At 38.4% G+C, this 20787-nt stretch overlaps 1 protein-coding gene across 13 annotated transcripts in view; it reads left to right on the plus strand.

Annotated features, from left to right (window-relative positions):
- lin54 (lin-54 DREAM MuvB core complex component) overlaps window positions 1-20787 on the plus strand; it is a 114568-nt gene that overhangs the window by 22958 nt on the left and 70823 nt on the right. For all 13 annotated transcript variants that reach the window (XM_059988864.1, XM_059988863.1, XM_059988859.1 and 10 more), the window contains 4 exons: window positions 3994-4083; window positions 9222-9934; window positions 17895-17988; window positions 18087-18229. In XM_059988864.1, coding sequence (XP_059844847.1) covers window positions 9257-9934; window positions 17895-17988; window positions 18087-18229 — 915 coding nt within the window. In that variant the 5' untranslated portion in view covers window positions 3994-4083; window positions 9222-9256. The remainder of the gene's footprint in view (window positions 1-3993; window positions 4084-9221; window positions 9935-17894; window positions 17989-18086; window positions 18230-20787) is intronic.

Below are 20787 nucleotides of genomic sequence, written 5' to 3' on the forward strand. Positions count from 1 at the left end.
TCCCCAACCTGATTATGTCTCTACCTATCACCTAACTCCATTCCTCCTCCTGACTCCACCTGCTAATCATCTCCCTATTAATCTGGTTCCACTGTGCTTGCCAGCCCCTGCTTCACCCCTGCCCTTGTCTCTCTATACTGGCAATCTCCCGTCTACACTCTCAGCCCTGATGCAGGGTCTCAACCTCAAATGTTGACTATCCCTTTGCCTCCATGGAACCTCCTGCTTTCCTCCAACAGCATGTTTTATTTTGCTGTAATAGATCCCAGTTTAATAGAGAAGAAAATTTGGAGGAGCTTTGAGGGAATGTAGGCATTTAAAAGAATGGCAAGGAGGTGGCAGATAGAACATAGTTTCCAAAAGGGTAAGGCCATTCTTCTTTTAAAAAAAATGGTGGGGGGAGAACAAATAGTCCAAGATTTAAAGTTGGTCATCTTCAGAAGAAGCTGGGTGTTCTTGTACAGGAACTCTAAGTTAACTTGTAGGATCAGCAAGCAATTGCATATGCTGGAATTTATTGCAAGAGGCTTTGAGTATACTTGTAAGAGTAAAGATATCTTACTGGGTTACACAGGATCCATGTTGAAGCATGGGTCTAAATATTATACAAATCTGGTTTCCCTGCAGAAGGAAAGAAATCCTTGTAATAGATCAAATATGCAATATTCATTTCCCAGATTGATTCCTCAATGAAGGGAATTGTCTAATGAGAAAGATTACACAAACAGTGCCTATACTTTCCAAAGTGCAAAAGAATTATTTTATTGAAACATTTATGGGCTTTTTTTTTACTTTTACGGACATGACAAGGCAAATGCGGTAAGAGCCATTCAGGATAGTATTGAGAAGTTTCTTAATGCAGAGGCTTGTGAATATTGGGAATTGTGTATCCAACAGAGCTATAGAGACTGAAAACAAAGATGGTGGATTTTTATTTGGAGATGAAGCACACAGTAGGCCTTTTCAACTGCCCTGCCCAGCAACCCCTGACAAGCCTGATTTAAACCCTCACCTAGTCATGGGTCAATTTAGCAGCAGGAGGAGCCTTCCACCTCTTAAACCAATTTGATTAATTAACCTACTAACCAGTACATCTTTGGACTGTGGTAGGAAACCGCAGCAGCTGGAGGAAATCCATGCATTTCATGGGGAGTATGTGGACTCCTTACAGAGGACTGAACTGTGGAACTCCAACACCCTGATCTTTAGTAGTGCTGCACCAACCACTATGCTACTGTGGTCCCTTGTTAAATATTTTCTTGAAGGGCATTATCAATCTAGCCCCCTTTTTTCCGCGTTTAAGTTATCCATGAGATTGGTATATGAACCGAAATTGCATTTAATTCCTAGCTACTATTTTATTTATTGAGATACAGCACAGAATAGGCCCAGCAATCCTAATTTAATCATGGGGCAATTTACAATGATCAAATAGCCTACCAACTGGTGTGTCCTTGGACTGTGGGAGAAAACCGGAGCACCTGGAGGAAATCCATGCGGTCCCAGGGAGAACATGCAAACTCCTTGTAGATAGAGATGGAAATTGAACCTGGGTTGCCTGTACTGTAAAGTGTACATAAAGTGTACATAGTGTACACACTACATAATTACCTCTTGTTATTCTTATGCTAGGCAAGACTTGATTGGTTCAAGACTTGTTCATTCCTTTGCAAGAGTGACAACTTTTTAACAAGGTCATTTTTCTTAGAGTTAAAATTTGCCCAACTTCCCACACTTTTTTCAATCTGTACCAAGTCACAGAAGACTACAGGCTAATTGTTGAAATTGTGGATAGAGTAAATGGCTGCTTAATGGGTATTGATGTAATGGGCCTCGGCAATTTTCTGTCATTTAGAATCTAAATTTTGGGGTAGATACAGATGCATTAAATAGGCAAATGTTTCAGTTTGTAATTTTTGAAGGAGTAAGGGATTTATGGCCACTGAGTGGAACACCATGGTTCAGTCTGATTTACAGGTCATGCTCAGTAGATGCACAGGGATCTTGTGACCTCTGGATGGTGGTGTATGCCATCTGAGCTCTATATTCATCCTGAAATATTGAACAACTTTATTTAACTGATCAGTGTCCACATTTTTCATAATTTATGGCTTTGATAATTTTGTTGTGCAGGATGAGCAGGATAAACCGGGGGTCGGCAACCCGCGGCTCCGGAGCCACATGTGGCTCTTTTACGTCTGTGCTGCGGCTCCCTGTTGCTTTGAGAAATAATTGGTTGTGGCGACCCTTTTCCTGGCACATCCGAACCGACTCACAATTAGATAGCCTACGGGGGTTTGCGAGCACAGAGCTTTGGAGCCTCTGCGCCATGGGGGCAGGTTGAGGGAGGCTTAAAAGTGAGGCTGAAGATTTCGAATAAAGTTTTTTCCTTCGACTGCAGTTACCAACTCCGTGTCGTAATTTTAGCGCTGCGTGTAGCACACCGCTACATGGTCAGTATTTAATTAAAATGTATTTTATGTTAGTTTGTTAGATTTTGAAATGTAAATCTAAATTTGAAGATTATGGTGATCTTGTACAATCTAAATAAGACGTTGTGGCGGGCGACCCATTTCCTGACACATCCGAACCGGCTCACAATTAGCCAGCGTTCAGGCTAAGGGAGATAGCCTACGGGGGTTTGTGAGTACGTGTCTTTTGCAGCATCCGCGCCCATGGAGGGCGGGTTGAGGGAGGCTTAAAAGCAAGGCTGTTTAGTTCGAATAAAGCTATCTTTGACTGCAGTTTACTGACTGCCTGTAGCACACCGCTACAACGTGTTTTTATCGCTGGCTGTCCAGAGGGGAGGTGCTGAAACTCTTTGTCGCGTGTCTGGAAGAAGTGAAAACTTTCCTGGGCAGCAAAGGGCTCACCTTTCCTGAGCTGGAACAGCCAGAGTGGCTGGAAAAGCTACACTTCATGGTAGACATGACAGCGCACCTGAACACGCTGAACACAGCTCTTCAGGGGTAAGGACGTACAGCCCTGCACATGTTGGAGGATGTTTTGGCATTCGAGCGCAAGTTGACGTTGCTTGCCAGAGATTTACAGAAAGGCACATTGTCTCACTTCCCCAATTTGAGAGAGTTCAAACAAGGTCACGACTTGATAAATTCGGAGTATTTACATTCTGCAATCATCGCAATGCAAACATCGTTTGGGAAACGCTTCTGTGAGTTCAGAGAGGAAAAAAACACATTATCCTTCCCGGTCACTCCCCTAAGCATCGATCCATCCCTACTGAATACGACTGCATTGTCAGGTGTGAGTCAACCTGAACAAGGATGATAAATATTTTAATTGCCTATTATTTTGCGTATATTCATATGTTTTCATTGTTCAGTGAAATAGTCCTTTTATTTTTCAGGTTGACAGCTGGCTGACGTTATTTTTGGTTTGCTGCTGGCGGCAAATTTAAGTTTGGCGTTTTTCATAAATACAAGAAGGACTCAAATAGACATTGAGTATTTTACTTAAAAGTAACCTTCAACCCAACGTCTTTTTTTCGGAGGTCAAAATGTTTTTGTTGCATGCAGAAATGTAATTTCGTTTTCTGTGCAGGAGTTCATCAATTTCATAAATGCAACACATTATAGTTTGTTTATACATAGCATAAAGGCAAAAAAAACGTTGTATGCAGTGTTATTTCATTTTAAATGTCAAACGGGTTTTGCGGCTCCCAGTGTTTTCTTTTCTGTGGGAAACGGGTCCAAGTGGCTCTTTCAGTGGTAAAGGTTGCTGACCCCTGGGATAAACCCTAGGCCTGCAGTGTCTATTGTGGTACTATAGAGCAGTTTAATGTTTGTTTTCAGCAACTCAATTTCAATTCAACTGGTCCAATTTCAAAAATAGAAACTTTGGATTGAATTTTCAAAATGAAAATGGAAAAGAATATCTGCATAAATTCCATTTGATTATTATTTAGAATTTGCACCATAAAGTGAAACTTAATTGATATTAATAACTCTACATTTCATTATGAATTTGTTACAGATCCCAATAATTGTTGTCTACAGAGGAAATGTCATTGTGGAAAGATTGGATAATATCAACATGTAACCACAAAAGATATTTTGGAGCAGAGTAAGTTGCTAAACAAATTTTTTTAAAAGAACAACTTTCTGGTTAAGTTCCCAAACTGTTAAAAAGGATTTAACTCCATATGTAACTTTATGTATTTGGGTAAAGTTAAAATTCAAGAGTAAGATATAATGCTCAAGTGCATTACTCACTTGCCCTACCTCATCAGCTTTTGCTTATTTGCTCTTTTTGTCTCATAGTCCTTCTTCGGGTTCAGATTTATCTGGCGTAGGAAAATAGAAACAGGAGTGGGTCTAACATCTTCTACCTTGATGCTATATCCTTGTTCTTACACCATAGCCTTTACTGCCTCTGCTTTCAAACATTATGTCTCCTTGATTGTATTCAATAACTTGGCCTCTGTCCTCTGTATGATAAGGAGTTCATAGACTCACTAGTGTCTACAAGTTTCTCGTCCGAGTCTTAGACCATTAGCTCCGAGACATATGTTTTTATTCCAGATGGCCCATCCAGGGGAAATCATCTTCGTAGATTCATCACCCTAGCTGTCAAAATTTTATAAACAGCATGAGAAAATCTGCAGATGCTGGAAATCCAGGCAACACACACAAAATGCTGGAGGAACATTTCAGGCCAGGCAGCGTCTCCAGAAAAGAATAAATAGTTGACATTTTGGGCTGAGACCCTCCATCAGGACTACATGAAGGGTCTCAGCCCGAAACATTGTTTACTTTTTTCCATAAATGCTGTCCTGGTCTGCTGATTTCCTCCAGCATTTTGTGTTTATCAACAGCAATTGGATCCCCCCCTCACTCCTCTCAAATTCAGTGAATCCAAACTTATTCAGCCTAAGCTTTCCTTGAAGTGCAGTCTTGCAACCTAGTGAACCTCTCTTCCACTCCCTCCAGATCAAGCACATCCTTTCCAGGGTAAGGAGACTATACTATACCCACTCCTCTAGTGATGGTAGTTTTAATACCCTATGGAGTTGTAGCAAACTCCAGGCATGTTCCATAATATCTTTTGTGTCTGTACGTAAATCTCCTTTCATGAAGGCTAACGTAATTTGCTGCCATAACTTTGCATGTTTGCTTTTGGTTAGTGGCGTACAACATCCTGCTCTTTCTACATCACAGATCCCTCAGTTAATGGTAGGGCCAATGGCATAAAAAAGGTTGGGAGCCCCTGTTCTACATCAATACTTTACAATCTAACATCACTTAAATAGTACATTGACTTTCTACTTTTTTTCCAAATTGGTTTGTTATCACAGAGACCAAATTACAGTGGGAAAACTGATTTTATATGTCATCCGTATAAATCTTTTCATTGTAGTAGTGTAGTTGGTAAATTGGTAAACTAAATTTTACCAATCTTATCAGTGCATTGAAGTACTACAAAGGAGAACATTAACAATGCAGAATAAGGTGTTACAGATATAAGGAAAGTAAGGTGCAAGACCATAACACAATAGATTGTGAAGTCAAGAGTCCACTTTTATTGTACTAGGTAGTTGTTCCTGTTCAGCAGTACAACAACTGGATAGATGCTGTCTAATCTATTATATGGGATCAATGACTTACTGAAAATCAAAATACATCAATCTACTGTTTTATCTCCATCTTTTCTCAAAATTACATCCTCAAAAAAATTCCTTCACACTTGTGGAAAACTTTCCCTTCCAGAAATCATTGATTATATTTAATACTTTTTCCAACTGTCCATCCTTTATAAAAGCTTTTGCTATTTTCTTTATGACTGTGTTTTTCCATTTTCTCTCTGCCTTTTTTAAAATAGTGAGAATATTGCCACCACCTTCTCAGCAGAAATTATTTAATTTTCTGTAGAATTCTAAATATTATCTTGCAGAAAACCCTGATGTAAACTGTGTCTGATGCTTTGTCTTTGTTAATTTTCGTAGTTACTTCCTCAAAAAAGAAACTTCATTCAGATTTGAGACAAGATTAATCCTGCACTAACCCGTGCTGATTCATTCTCATCAATCCTGGCTTTTCCGAGTAAAAATAAATCCTGTGCCTTGGAATCATCTCCAACAATTTCCATATCACTACAGTCTCTGGCCTGCAGTTTTAGGCTTATCCCTACTTCCCCTTTTGAACAAGGGAACAGCATTAATTATCCTCCACTCTTCTGGTACCTCACCTTGGCTAACTAAGATCTAAAAATACCTCCCTTTGCATTTCTCCCTTGCATCCTGGAGCAACACAGTGCAGGAGAAACTCAGCAGGTCAGACAGCACCTATGGAGGGAAATGGGTAGTTGATACTTCTGGCTGAGATCCTTCAACAGGATTTGATAATTCCTGTATGACAGTGGGAATTCATTGAGCCTGATGTACTACCTTATTTCAATACTTCCCTCGCCCTGATGCAGGCGTGTTCCATAATATCAAGATATTCCTCCCTTAAGTCTCCAGCCCCCATGTCCTCTTGCCTAGTGACTACCAAAGGGGAAAGTATTAACTAAGCATGTTTTACTTATTCTCGAAACATCAATAGTTCCTTTCCTTCCTCAAATGTTTCTCAAATTGCTGAGTTCCTCAGTAAGTTGTTTGTTGCTCCCAATCTAGGATAACTTTTTTTAGCTGCTCAACATTCCTGTTCACACTCCTTAAATTCTTCCTCCACAGAATTATGTAATTACACCTATCACTTTACAATTAATTGTAGTTAAATACTTTGCATTTGTAACCTGCACCTTTTCAACTATCGTAACAATGCTGTTTCGTGAGTTTGATCTGTCTCTTCCTGGTGTAACCTAGTTCTACATTTCCTGATCTTTTTTAATTCTTACTAACATCCTAAATTTCCCTTCACCAGGATTCTCCTCTTCGAGTCCTTTATTGAACTTAATGTCCAGTTTGACTCCCTACTTATTTGATTTCCTAAAGCTCCAGCATGTTTTGTGTCCAAATGGAACAACTCTCCCCTCTCCCAGTCCCCAATGAATCAAAGGCCTTTCATCTCATTGACCCAACTGACTTTGGCTTGCATAATAATCCGGAAATTATTGTTTTATAGTTTAGATTCGTATTTCAGTGCTTGGCTGCAAAAACTTACAGTAGAATCTCTTCCTTGGGTATCAACAAGTAGTCTGTGACATCTGTATCTTCCCCTAACTGCTGTGAGTTTCTCTCCAGCGTATAAGAGATCTTCACCGTTGCATCAGAATCTTTGTGTCTCTTTCACCAGGCTACAGAAGTTCATCTCTATCCCTCCAACAATATCTTTCCCCTGCTGTAGTCGTATTCCTTTTTGACTCCACCACCTGAGTAGTGCTGTGGTCAGTTTGCTCTCTCCTTTTGTAGCCCCACACTGGTCCACAGGGTTCACAGGAATATTGAATATGTTAGACCTGTACAGAGAGCCAACCACTTGCAATACCATCTCTTGACCCCTCAAGCCTTCCCTGCCCGAGAATATTTTTAATTTCTGCTGTGCCCTCCAATATTCAATTCTATTTGTAATTCATCAGGTAAGCTTGCGTACCTTTTGGTGTTCAATTTTGTTGCTTAAAACGCATCGATATTCTGGGAATTATCAAGGAACTCAACTGGAGAATCTATGCAAATATAATGTGTGCAAGAGCAGGTAAAAGGTTGGTTATAATGAGGCACTCGTCTCTTGGCCATCTAGAGCCTTTCTGCCATGTATAAGGCATGTCGTGTGGAGTACGCTCCGCATACCTGTTTGGACAGAGTGCCAAGAAGCTCAACATTATCCAAGGAGCCTGCTTGATTGGAACCTCACTTCCATCACTTAAAAAAAAAACACATTCCCTATGCTACCAGCATGCAATGGCTATTGTATATGGTGTCTACAAGTGCTTGCCTCCCCAAATCCAGGACTTCCAATTACAAAGGGCAAGAGCAACAGGGCATGGGCACACCACTGCCTACATGTTCCCTTTCAAGTTGCACACTATCTTGACTTGGAAGTATGCAACACTACTTTCATTGTTACTAAATCCAGATCCTGGAGCTCCCTAAACAAATGCTTGCTGGCAGTATCTTCATCTGAAAACAACAGCAGTTCAGAAAGTTGGCACCTACTACCTCATTGAAGAATTCTTCAACTATATATTAAAAAAAAACATGTTTTAGGTTAAATTAGATCGTGCCCAGCATCATTCTATTTGACCACAGTTAATTTTTTAAGTCTTAATGCATTATTTAAAAAAACAGAGTCCAGAAACAAAATAAAAAAAAGAAATTTATAAATCTAGAAATAACTATTTGAATGAAGTTTCAGGACCTCATCCCACATAAAAGCCTATGACCCCCTCCCCCCCCCCCCCAAACACACACACACACACACACACACACACACAATCACCAATCTTGGCACTTTCTTAATCCAACAATATATTAAGGTGTATTTAAAGTTTCTATGTGTTTGTTATAATTCATCATGTCCTATTCTTCAGCCCTATACTTAGGATCCAAATAATTTTTAACATTCGCATCCTGTGTTCAAAAGTCTCTGCAGTCTTGTCCCACTGTTTAAGATTTATACAGTCCTAAAATTCTTAACTATTCCTTGTCACGTATGGCTGTGCTGTCAGCTGTGTAGGTCTCCAGCTTTGGGGTCAGACACTGTACCACTGGTACCATTGTCTCTGCTGAATTCGGTGCCTGGGATTTATTTTAGGAACTTCAATATTGGCCCTCAATGTGGCTTAAATTCAGTATTTGCAACTGCCTAGCTGTCTGCAGGAGCCTCCTCTGTGCAAATTAGCTGCTGTGTTCGCTGCATTACAACTGACAAGTTCCTAATTGGTTTGTACTCCACCATGGGATATTGATGAAAACGGCATGAAGAGTGCTATATTAATGTCAGGTTTTCTTTGAAACTTAAAAATTGAAAATCTGGAAGCATTCAGCAGGTCATTTTGTACCTGTGGAAAGAGAGGCAGTTAATGTTCCCAGTCAAAACCCTTTATCACAACTTTTCCTTTAAACCTCTCCTTTTTTAATCAATCCAGTTGTAGCTTTTTTTTATTTTTAACGAGCTTTTGGCTATATTTCATTACATAAGTGCAAGTTGTTATTTCTTGAATACTTATTGTACCTGTGCTACCAAGGATGCATCAAGGGAGAAGTTTTCCATCATTATTTCATTTGCAGCATCTGTGGTTTCTACTGTTTTTCTTTGTTTCAGTTATCTAGGCCTTACTAAGCATCTACAGTATTAAGATGGAAGTGGTATCAGCTGAAGTGATTAGCCTACTTCCCGAGGAGATAATGGACACTACTGTTGACGAAGATGACAGTATTGAGGCTGTCACAATAACATCAGAGCATGAGGATTTAGTTGCCATGGAAACTGAATTGGAGGAAATGGTACATTCAGATGAAGGCAAGAACTCACAGGTTTTGTCAAGCCTTGCAGATCATGTTACTGTGTTGACAAATAGTAGTACTCCACTTATTTTAAGTGACTCGTTGCAAAAAATGGAAGTAAATCCTGACAGTGCATCACAGTCTACAAGTAATATTAGCAACCCAAGTACAGCTGCTGGAACTAAAGCAGAAAATCAGGTTGCTCTTAATCCAGAATCAGAACCCTCTGATCTTCCCACTTCAAGCCAGCCTGTTAAATCGGAGACAGTAGGACAACAGTTTGTAGTGACTACACTAGGAAAGCCCCGACAGTCCATCGTACTTTCATTGCCACCAAGTCAGTCAACCCACCTTCAAGTCCAATCACAGTTTCAAGGTGTAGATCCACAGGTGCAGAAACAAATCAAGATGGTTACTCTTGGTGAAAAGTTTGATGGCAAGACCGGAGTTGGAACATCAAACACTTTGGGTCCTGGGAACTCATTAAATGCATCAATCCAGCCAACACAAAATCAATTCAAAACATTGCAGGTAAGGGATGACTTGTTTCTAATAAAGTTGAATATACCATTTTTTCAATTGTCCGCCATAACATAGTTGTATAGTTTTGAAAAGGCCCTTTGGCCAACTGTGTATATACAGACCTTTTTTGGCTCATCTGCACTAATCCCATTTGTCTGCATTGGGGCTCTTCTATGCCTTACCTATTTAAGTGTCTGTCGAAATGACTCTTAAATATAGTAACTGTGTTTCATTCCATCATCTCCACTGTCAGGATGTTCCAGATAGCAGCAACACTTTTAAAACAAAAAATCTTGCCCCTGAGATCTCCTTTAAAACTCCTTCTCACCATAAGCATATGCCCTCTTGATTTTGATACCCTTCTACGTGGAGCAATGTTTTAGATTATCTGCAGTATGTATGCTTCCCAATATCTGACATCATTCTGTTGGGTGTCCCTTCTGTCTCCTTTGCTGCAGGGAGGACAAGCCCAACCTATCCAATCTTTCCCTGTAACTAAAAGTCTTATAAATAGTTAACATCCTGGTGAATCTCTTCTCTTCCTCAGCGTAATCACATTCTTCCTGTGCTGTGGTGACCAGAGCTTACATGCAACACTACACAGTGTTACAACTTTTGTATTCTATGCACTGGCAAGTGCACCATTTGCTGCCATTCCCTCCCTATTCACTAGTGTTGCCATTTTCGGGAAACTATGGACATGGACCCCCAGGTCTCTGTTTATCATTAGTTAGTGCCCTACCATTTATTGTATATTTTCTATCCATGTTTGATTTTCCAAATGCATCACCTCTATTAAATTCAATCTACCAATGAACTGTGATAACCTTGATCACTATCCATAACACCACCAAATTTTGTCATCTTCAAACATTAATTATTACTCCTACAACCAGATCCAAGTCAATTGTATTATATAGCACAAAAAAGTTTCCAACTGATCTATGGTTCATACTAATTGTACACTTCCAAGCAAGAAAGAAGTTTTTCACCATTATCCTCTGCCTTCTGTTACCAAGTTAATTTTAGATTTAGTTAGCCAGCTTGTTTTGTGTCCCATTGTCTTAACTTTGTATACCAGCCTATCATTAGAGATCTTATAAGATATTGTATTATTAATATCTATTGGACAACCTCACAAAGCCATGTTGACTATCGCTAATCAGTCCTGTTTCTTAGAATTTTGTCTAATAATTTCTCTGCCACTGATGAACTTGATGGCCAATAGTTATCAGGTTTACCCCTGCTCTTCTTTAATAATTGAACATTACACTTCCAGTCTTCTGATATCTTGCCAGTGATAGAAAAGTCATCGCCACTCTTCCAAAATCACACTCTCTGTGACAAAAATCACCCTCCTCCTTTGTTTCCTGCCCCCCTCCCCACAGCCTTTTGGAATGGATCTCACCTAATTTGGGGGATTTAACTGCTTTTGTGTTCAAAAAACTTGTCACCTCCATCTTCTTAATACCTACTTGGTCCAAGTTTTTAGGGATGTGATGTTAAAAACTTAATTCAAATTTAGTTCTTCCTTTGTTGTTTCTTAGATTTCATTGTGATTACCTCCATAACTTCGAGAAATATGTTTGAAATGATCACTCATGTTTTTAAAAAAAACCTCCTGCATCTGATCTGAAGTGTAGTTGAAAATGTAACCAATTTGCATCTGAAGTTTAACACACCATCACTAGGTTGGCAGTGGCAGTGACACAAATGTGAGTTATGAGCACCACACCCATCACTTTTTTTCTATGCCCCAGTCTTGTGGCACCTTTTAGCTAATTTCTTTTTCACTGCATCATGTCATCAATCATTCATGTAGATATTATTCAAATATGTATATTTGGAAGCTTAACTGTGCAATGTGATTGTGCTTCTCATAAGGAATTTGATTTGGTGGTGTTTATTTGTTGTAAGGAATCAAGAAAGTTGTTTTCAGTGGTACCTTCCACTTCTCTACTACAATTTGATTGTTTAACTGAGATCCAACTCAGATCAATTCCAATAATTTACCCATTCAAATTGAAACTTGAGAGCCTGTATATTGTCACCTGTTTTGATTAGAGGTACTACATTTCCCCCCCCCCCCACCCCTGTCTTCCAGTCTTCATTCCCCCGTGTCCATAACTATCACTTTACAAACCTCTTAACCATCCATTCAGTGATCTGGGATGCAGAGGGTTTGTTTTAAGATCTTATACAATTTTCACCTTGTACTGAATTTCAAATTTATAGGTTTTTTAAAAAGGTGTGTGCATTAAAAAGACATGCTGTTTATGCTGCAGTTTTTTTTTACAGTTTTTAGAGGCAAAGCTCAAGTCTTTTGTTAAATTTCACTTTTAACTATCCAAGTCTTTTTGCATGTAATATAGTTGCATATATTGTCTTCAAAGCCATTGGTGCAGATTATTTCGAGGCAAACATGAACCAACATTTTGGCTTAAATAGTCAGTGTTATTTAGTGCTTGCACCAATTTTATAAAGTCCATAATGTTTAAACTTTAAAGCTTCTTGACATCAGACCTATAAACGGAAGTTGTTTTTAGATGAATGTAATTTTTAAGTGAAGTCCCTGTCTTGTTTTTGTTGAAAGTGTGCTTGATAAATGCCCTGCTCAGTTATGCAGTCATAAAATGCTTTAAAGTTATTTGTTTAAATAATGGCTTTGACAAAATAAAATCATAAAGAAAAGGGGGTTATTTGGGTTCAAGATGCTTATAGTGAAGGGCTTTGGAGAGGCTGGGCCTATCAACTGAAGGCCCAGCTAGTATATTTGGAAAAAGCAGCTTTTGTAATATATTGTGTTCTGGTTAATTGGGACATTTAATTTAATTTACATTTAATTCTGTACATTTTGGCCCTGTTAAGTGGCTGCCCCAACTTATCTAAAGTTTTGTGGAAATAGTTAAAAGGTATATATAAAAATAAAAGACAAACTGAGTAACAAATAATGAATTTAAATGAAATGCAGAACAAATTAGAAGACTGTAAAACTGTGTATAAGTTCCTAATAGTCATCAATGGAGGAATTCATCCAGGGACAAAATCAGCACAGACACCTGGTACAGATAATGGACTACCTTCATACAATGCTATCGAAGATTTCACTCTCCAAAAACAAACTTACATAATAGTGTATATACTATAAGTGTATGCATATGTTTAATACATAATAAATAAAAACTTGTGTGTATGTATATAATATGTTCCTTAAATTTTATATATATAATTGGTTAGGATTATATGTTTTTAAAAAAAAAAGAATGTGAATTGCATGTGTTATGACACTACTACATGATACGTAGGTGCCTCGCTTAAAGTAAAAACAAAGTAAACAATCATGATTTTGGACTCGTCTTTTTATTGTAATTAGTTTAATGTTTTGAAGTTACAAAACATGACAGTCAATAACTTCATATTTTTCATAGTCCCTAACTCGTTGAAGTAGTAAAATCGTTTAATTTTCACTCATGGCCATTTTTGGAATCTCCAAGCCTGAATGCTTGAAATTGCAGTAAGCAAAACAATTCTGAATTGTCTTGCTGCTTATTTTTCACCAACTATCAGTGACATAAAATACTGCTTTTTGAACACAACCACATGCAACTGACACTATTTAAGTACTGATCACTCTAAGCATAGTGTAACGTCTAATTGCCACACAACTGCTCGTGACTGATGCTAGTTAGAACCTGTTCACCAGCAGTCTCCTGCCCCAGTTAAATGGCACAGTGTCCCCAATTAAAGGGATTCCTGGCAATTTCCTGAATTAGTTTTTATTTTTTAAGAGTTGCTCCAATTAACCTAAGGCTTAATTAACAAGTCTACTGTATTTTGCAGTAGCACAAATTGACTTCCACTGAACTGCAAAATCAGGCTTTAAAAATGCCTGTTCTGCTATGCCTTTTCGGTAGTGTTATTAGTTGTATTTTGGATGGGAACACAATCTTTGTACCCAGGGAATCCATTGCACTAATTTCTGAAGGGAATCTTAGCAGTTATTCAAAGTACATTTATTATCAAAGCATGTATGCAGTGTACAACCATGAGATTTGTCTTCCATGAAACAAAGAAAACCATTTGACAGCCATGAAACAAAGAAAACCATGGAACCTGTTCAAAGAAAAACAGAAAACCTCTTCCTCATACACAAAGTAGAAAAAATTGTGCAAATGGCACCAAAAGAGAGTGGAAAAGCACAGAATACAAAACACAAAGTTGAAATCCAGGCATGTTCAATTCAGCTCAAATCAAAACTGCCCAAAATAGCAACAAATAGCAATTTTTAAAAAAAGGAGTGACCAAAAACACATCTCAACACGAGCTAACCGCAGATCCACAACTTCAACATCATTGGTTGACAGCTTTTTTGTACAGTTTTCACAATGGCCAGTTCAGTAGTCTTCAATTGTATTCTTGTCTTTGCAGAATGTAAGTGACTGAATCACCACATATTTTGAGACATGCATTTAGGACAACAGCTTTTTATTTACCATGCTTATTTACCAAGAGGTTCATTTCCTTGATTCAAGATGAATTTGAGTGATTCCTCTTACACCGCCCCCCCCCCCCCCCACCCATTCATGCATCATCTTGTGAGCACCAAGCTGAATTTAGGCTGAGTAGCTCTTTACTAAAGATACAGACTCAGTGGGCTGAGTTGTTGTAACTCCCCTGTTGTAGCTTTATGATTCATCTAAATGAATGGTTCTCAAAATGGGAGTTTTGAGGGGGGTGATAAAGATAAAGGGAGAATTGGCGGGGCACTCAACAGCAAGAAGGGCAGCTGAGGGATTACATGCTTAATTCAAGAAATGAATTGCTTATTATAAGCATTTGATCCCCAGTGCTTCATGTAATCACCTCATCTCTTGCTAACCCATCGTTCTTTTAGACTTTGCTCGAAGCATGTTATAGTTGTTGAAAAGCAATGTGATGCTTCTGTATTTGGTATAGGAGAAATCTGAACTGAAGAAATTGTGTTACTTCCAGGCTGGGCCCACCTCACGCACTACTGCTGTTCACTACCTTACTACAGTGTTACCTAGTACAATTCCCCTACTCTAATCACGTAGTGACACAATTTCTGTGAATTAGGGTGTGGTGTTCAATGGGGTAAAGTTCAGAATCTTCCCTATTGAATGGTCTTGAATGCATTTCTCTGGCCCACGGCCCAACGAGGATATCAGCTGACCTACTTTTCATACCTTCAGGCAGGGACTTGCGTTTTTTTTCTTGAGCTATGACGACGTCATAACTTCCCCCTTTATTGACTGCAGTGCTTCAGATTGGGTTTAAACAGAGGGCAATTGATCGTGGCCATTAATCCATAGTGAAAATGACTGCAGCAGACTAAACAAAAATGAAGTGTAGACGGTATGGTGCAGAGTATCAGAAATATGGCCCAAAACATCGACTGTTTACTCTTTTCTATAGATGCTACCTGGTCTGCTAAGTTGCTCTCGCATTTTGTGTGTGTTAATCAGAAATAAGGATTTATACCAACACCAAGCAACCAACAGTGTGAAAAAGTTTTTTTCAAATGAGGCAATGAAACCATCCAAGCTTCTTGAACATTTGAAGAGAATACACTCAATAAAGCAATCAAGAACTTGGCTATTTTCAGAAATGGAAAGCACTCCAAAGCATTTTGCCAGCACCTCACAATAAAACAGTGATTGTTTGCATGCTTCATACAACTTTTCATTGCCAAATCTGGAAAAGCACATACAATTAGAGAAAAACTGATTCTGCCAGTAGTAAGAGAGGTTCTGAGTACAGTTTTGCATATGTTGCAAGAGCAAATAAAGCAGTTCTTTTAAAAGATGAATAAGTACATTGTGCAACAACAGAAATTGATCTGCAGATGGATGAGTCAACTTTGTCAGGCAACAAATTTTTACATCTTGATTATGTTCACTTCAGTAAAGATGAAAAAGCATGATTCAATAGTTGTTATTTGCAAGGGGACGAGAAACAGATATGAAGGGGGAGTCAATATTTCAGGTTGCTGAGCAATTTTTCAAAGAGAAGGACATTTCACTCATCAACATTCTTGCTTGTGTGACAAATAAAGCACTGTCGATGACTGGACACCACCCAGGGGTTATCACCCCAGAACATATTCTACAGTCATGAAAGCTCACCAATGCCTCTACTTTCTGAGGAGGCTGAAGAGAGCATCCTAATAAGTTGCATCACTGGCAACAGCCTACCCGTCATAAAAGACATTATGTACCGAAAAGGGCCTGTAACATCATCAAGGATCCTGCCCATACTGCTCATGGACTGTTTAATTAGTCCTATCAGGGAGGATGCTACATAGCATCCCTGCCAGGAGCACCAGACAGTTACTTTCCCCAAGCAGTAAGGCTAATCAACACCTTCAGCCAGTAATCCACCCCTTTCATGCCTCAACTACCACTGTTTATTACTTCATGTCAATCACCTTGTGTACAACCTGGCATCACTTTATGGACATACAATCGATCTATGGATATAAGCTATCTTTTGCATTTATATTTGCTGTGTATTTTAAATTATTATTGTGTTCTTCATCTTTTGTGATTTTTTTTGTGCTGTATGGGATCTGGAAATGACAACATTAAACAATCTTTGAATCTTTGAACTACTTTCTTGAAAAAAGCTGTACCAAATGTATTTTATCATTCACCGTGTAATTCACAGACAAAATCTTGCCACTAAAAACCTAAATGATCAGCTGTACAAATCATTAAATACTGTTAGCACAGTGATAGATAAAATCAAGATCATGTTCTCAAACCTCGACTATTTCGAGAGCTTTGTGTAGAGAGTGATGATCAGTTTGAATGCTTGCTGTTGCACACAGAAGTCAGATGGCTCTCAAAAGGAAACTGCCTGAAATGCTTTTATGCACTTTCAGTAATTAACTCCAGAATATTAGGCATGATACTGCTTATTTGTCAGTATTATTTGCAAAGTTTAATGAAATCAATCTTCAATTGCAAAGAAATGGTGTGAATCTTATCAAAGTCAAATCAATCGTCTCCATATTTCTATCCAAATCAACCCTATTTAAGTGCAACATTGACCATCGTGATCTTTTCCAATTTCCAAGCCTCTTTGAGAAAGAATATCAGATAATGATATTCAAATATTCTGTGCCCACCTGGGTGAGCGCATTAAAGGCATATCAAAGAAATTTCAGGATCTTCTGTCAATCCAGATTGCAGATTGGGTAATAACTCCATTCTTGAGCACCTGTAATGAGGAATTAACCTGAAGGATGGAAGAACAAATAATCTTGCTAGAAAATGACTTTGAGCTGAAGCGATGTTCAAAAAATCATATCGAAGCTTTTGGTTGCAGAAAGTACTCTCTGAACGCTATCCTGCACTGGAAAATGTCAAAATGTTATTTACTGCCTTTCCAACATTATATAGTGGGGCATGGTCTCAGTGCTGTCACCCAGCTCCTTTCAACACAACAAAACAGACTGCAAATTACTGGCGACATTCAGCCTGCTGTTAATAAGCTAACATCACTGCATCCATTTCATTGAAAGGTGAAAAAGTAACAAAGTAGTGAATAGTTGGAACTACTAGTGTACCCTCTAAAATTATTAACAAAAATCGTTTTTACTATAATTAAATAATTTTATTTGCAAGTTTAAATTGATTTGAATAATTTTTGCAATCATTTGTCACTGCTTTGAACTTGCAGTTCTTATTTTCTGTCATTGTGCACCATAAATCAAAATTCTTTATAGTTTTTATGCAATTTGCAAGAATGGGAGAGGGAGGCACTGGGGTTATAGTCTGGGAACCAAAGAGATGATAACCTAAAATTGTGGGGCTACTAATCTAAATATTCTGCAGTATAGATGTCTCATTATGTCACACCTATGTAGGGAGAGCAAACCAACAAGTAAGGCCTTCTTAAATTTTGTGTTACCTTTTCTCTTTACATATATTTCTATACGTTGCAGATCGCTAAGAAATGCACATCCACTTCTGCTGCAGCACCAATTATCACAAAAGTCATCATTGCCAAACCCATCCACAACAAGAACATTATAACAGGTTGTTCTATTACAATTTATTGATTTATTTTGTGTACTTAGTTCTGGAGTATGCAAATAATTAAATATATTTATATCTGATGTTTCGTATTTTTGCAGGTAAAGTTCTTCCTCAGAACGCAGTTGGAACAGCCCCAAATGCCATTACAGTTTCTGAAGCTGTTAGTGGAGCCAGTCTCATTTCTGCAGCACAGCAGACATCCAACAAGATAGCCATCTCTCCACTAAAGTCCCCAAATAAGGTTTGATTCCTCTCTTTATTTACAGGGGTACATGGGAACTTAGGGGCATAGTTTTGAAAAGTTTAATCTTTGAAACCTTGTGCCAAGTAATACATTCAAATAAAATTGATTATCTGGTTGTACTAATACTTACTGTTCCCATTAATTCTCTGCTCTTTAGAAACAGATTGAAAGAGCAATAAATAGCAGTCAATGTGCTCCCCCCCCCCCCCCCACCTCTCTTGGGGTTTGTGATTTTTTTTTGTCCTTTGTGAAGTTATCCTACCAGCCTTAATCCAGCTTTTAAAGAGAATAGACCATGCTCCTTGTAATTTAGTGCAATTGAGTACAATTTAGTGTCAAAAGTATGGATGGTGATTTGCTGCTCACTTGCTGAAGCTGAAACATATTATTGGTGTACAGTGGACATCATTACTTTTCTTTTCAAAATATGTCAGTTCTGAAGCACTTTAGGTATTCAAACACATTAGTCTTGATCAAGAAATGGTTGATTCTCCATAATGTCAAAAAATGAGCAATTCCTTCTACCTCCATCAGTATAGATACTGGGAAATCTTCCGCCAGGTTGGTTTCCGCATGTAGTTCAGCATTAGATTGAATTGACAAATGTTGGACCTGCATATCTGTCACTACGTTCTGGAGTTTTGAGATTCACTACTATTTTCAGCAAGATGCAACCCAAAGCATTTGTTAATGGATTGATGCAGCTGGTGGGGCCAGAGGAGGAAATTCAGTGTTTATTAACAATAATTTTACAAGTCTACATTTAGAGTGAGTTCTGATCTGGGAAATGTAAGCTGCCCTAAGTTATTATCATTGTTTTGTCATAAAACAATCAATTTGTTGTTATTGATTCAAGACTTCTTCAGTTAGATAGATTTTTACATAGTACGGGAATTAAGGGTTATGGGAAAAGGCAGGTAGATGGAGCTGAATCTACGGACAGATCAGCCATGATCTTATAGAATGGCGGGGCAGGCTTGATGGGCCAGATGGCCTACTGCTGCTCCTAATGTTCTTATTCTTATGTTGTGTGTTGTGGCATGTTCACATGTAGCTCATTTTGTAAACACATGGAGAATACAAGAGGATAATAATTGTCAGTTTTTAATAACTGATTAGAAATTAGTGAGTGGTATACAAGGCCCTTGAGTAACGGAACTTTGCAAGAATAAAGTCTTACAATAAGGAACCTCACAGGAAACAAAGTTATGGAATTGTTTCATTCTCGTCCTCTGAAGTTTGGAATACAAGTGAAAGAACACAAGGTCAAAAGAAGTGGGGCATTCATTGCCGGAATACTGAATTTAATTCTAAGACCTGAAATCACTTCTGGTTTAACCCCTGGTCGAATGCTCCCTTGTAAAAGTGTGGAGCAACAGCCTGTTACAGGTTTAACACCTGAAGGTAGTGACACAAGCACTACTATTTAGCAATGATTAAATTGGATGATTTAAAGATCCAACAATTTTACTTTAAGGATATAAATATATTTTATATTTTATCTGAGCACTTTACGATACTTAACCATTTCAGCAAAGAAACGTTGTTTACAAATGTATCTTATTTTTCCGTGCCAGCATATAAAACGTTGTTAACACACAAAGCTTAAACAGAATTTGTGTTGTATTGCTAAGTATCAGAGCTTCCTAACAGACTATGAAACAGTGGCAGTTGTAGCAGTCAGATAACCAAACATCCTCCGGTGCTCTTTCCCCATTAAAATCAATGTGATGGTTTGTGCTACAATGGTCAATAATACAAATAAATTAGTTACTAGCCTGAGCAACATTGTTGGTGCGACCAGTTGTACTTCCAGCCTGGGGTTTCAGTGAATTTGAGAAATTAACTGCATAGGAAAGAGCTAAAAACAAATACAGGAGAGGGGAAAGCTGAAATGACAAGCGTGAGATAATTAAACAAAGAATGTAGAGTACTGGATGCTTAGTTGTTGGGCCCAGCTGTGACATCACGGTGGCGTGGTGAACCATGGTGACATCTGTGGGCTGCGGGCAATATTTCTAAATATAATTTAAAATATACCTCTTTTGAATTACTCTGACTCCAGTCTGCAGCATGTAATTTCCCTCTAAGCAACATACTTTTAAATCAACTTAATGACCGACAGATTTCACAATCGTCTGATGATTTTGGTGGACCAGGCAAATATGACATCCTTAAGCAGATGAATGTTCTACGCCGAGGCAGGAGGGGGTCTCCAAGCCAGGCTGAGACACAGAGGGATGAGGCCCCCCCTACCCAGCATCTTGTTAGTAAATGTGCAGATACCGGAAAACGAAACTGAGGACCTGAGAACAAAATTGCTTTACCAAAGGGAAATGAGAGAATGTTGTGTTCTACAGTGGTGCTAGAAGGTCTTTGAACCCTGTAGAAATTTCTCTTTTCCTCCCTAAGTATGACCCAACATGTGATCAGATCTACACGCAAGTCTTAAAACTGGATGAAGAGAACCCAGTTTTTAAAAAATAACATAAAAAACACACTTGTTCATTTATTTATTGAAAAAATTGATCCAATATTACATGTATTTGTGGAAA

The sequence above is a fragment of the Hypanus sabinus genome, chromosome 14 (assembly GCF_030144855.1).
Source record: "Hypanus sabinus isolate sHypSab1 chromosome 14, sHypSab1.hap1, whole genome shotgun sequence".
NCBI lineage: Eukaryota > Metazoa > Chordata > Chondrichthyes > Myliobatiformes > Dasyatidae > Hypanus > Hypanus sabinus.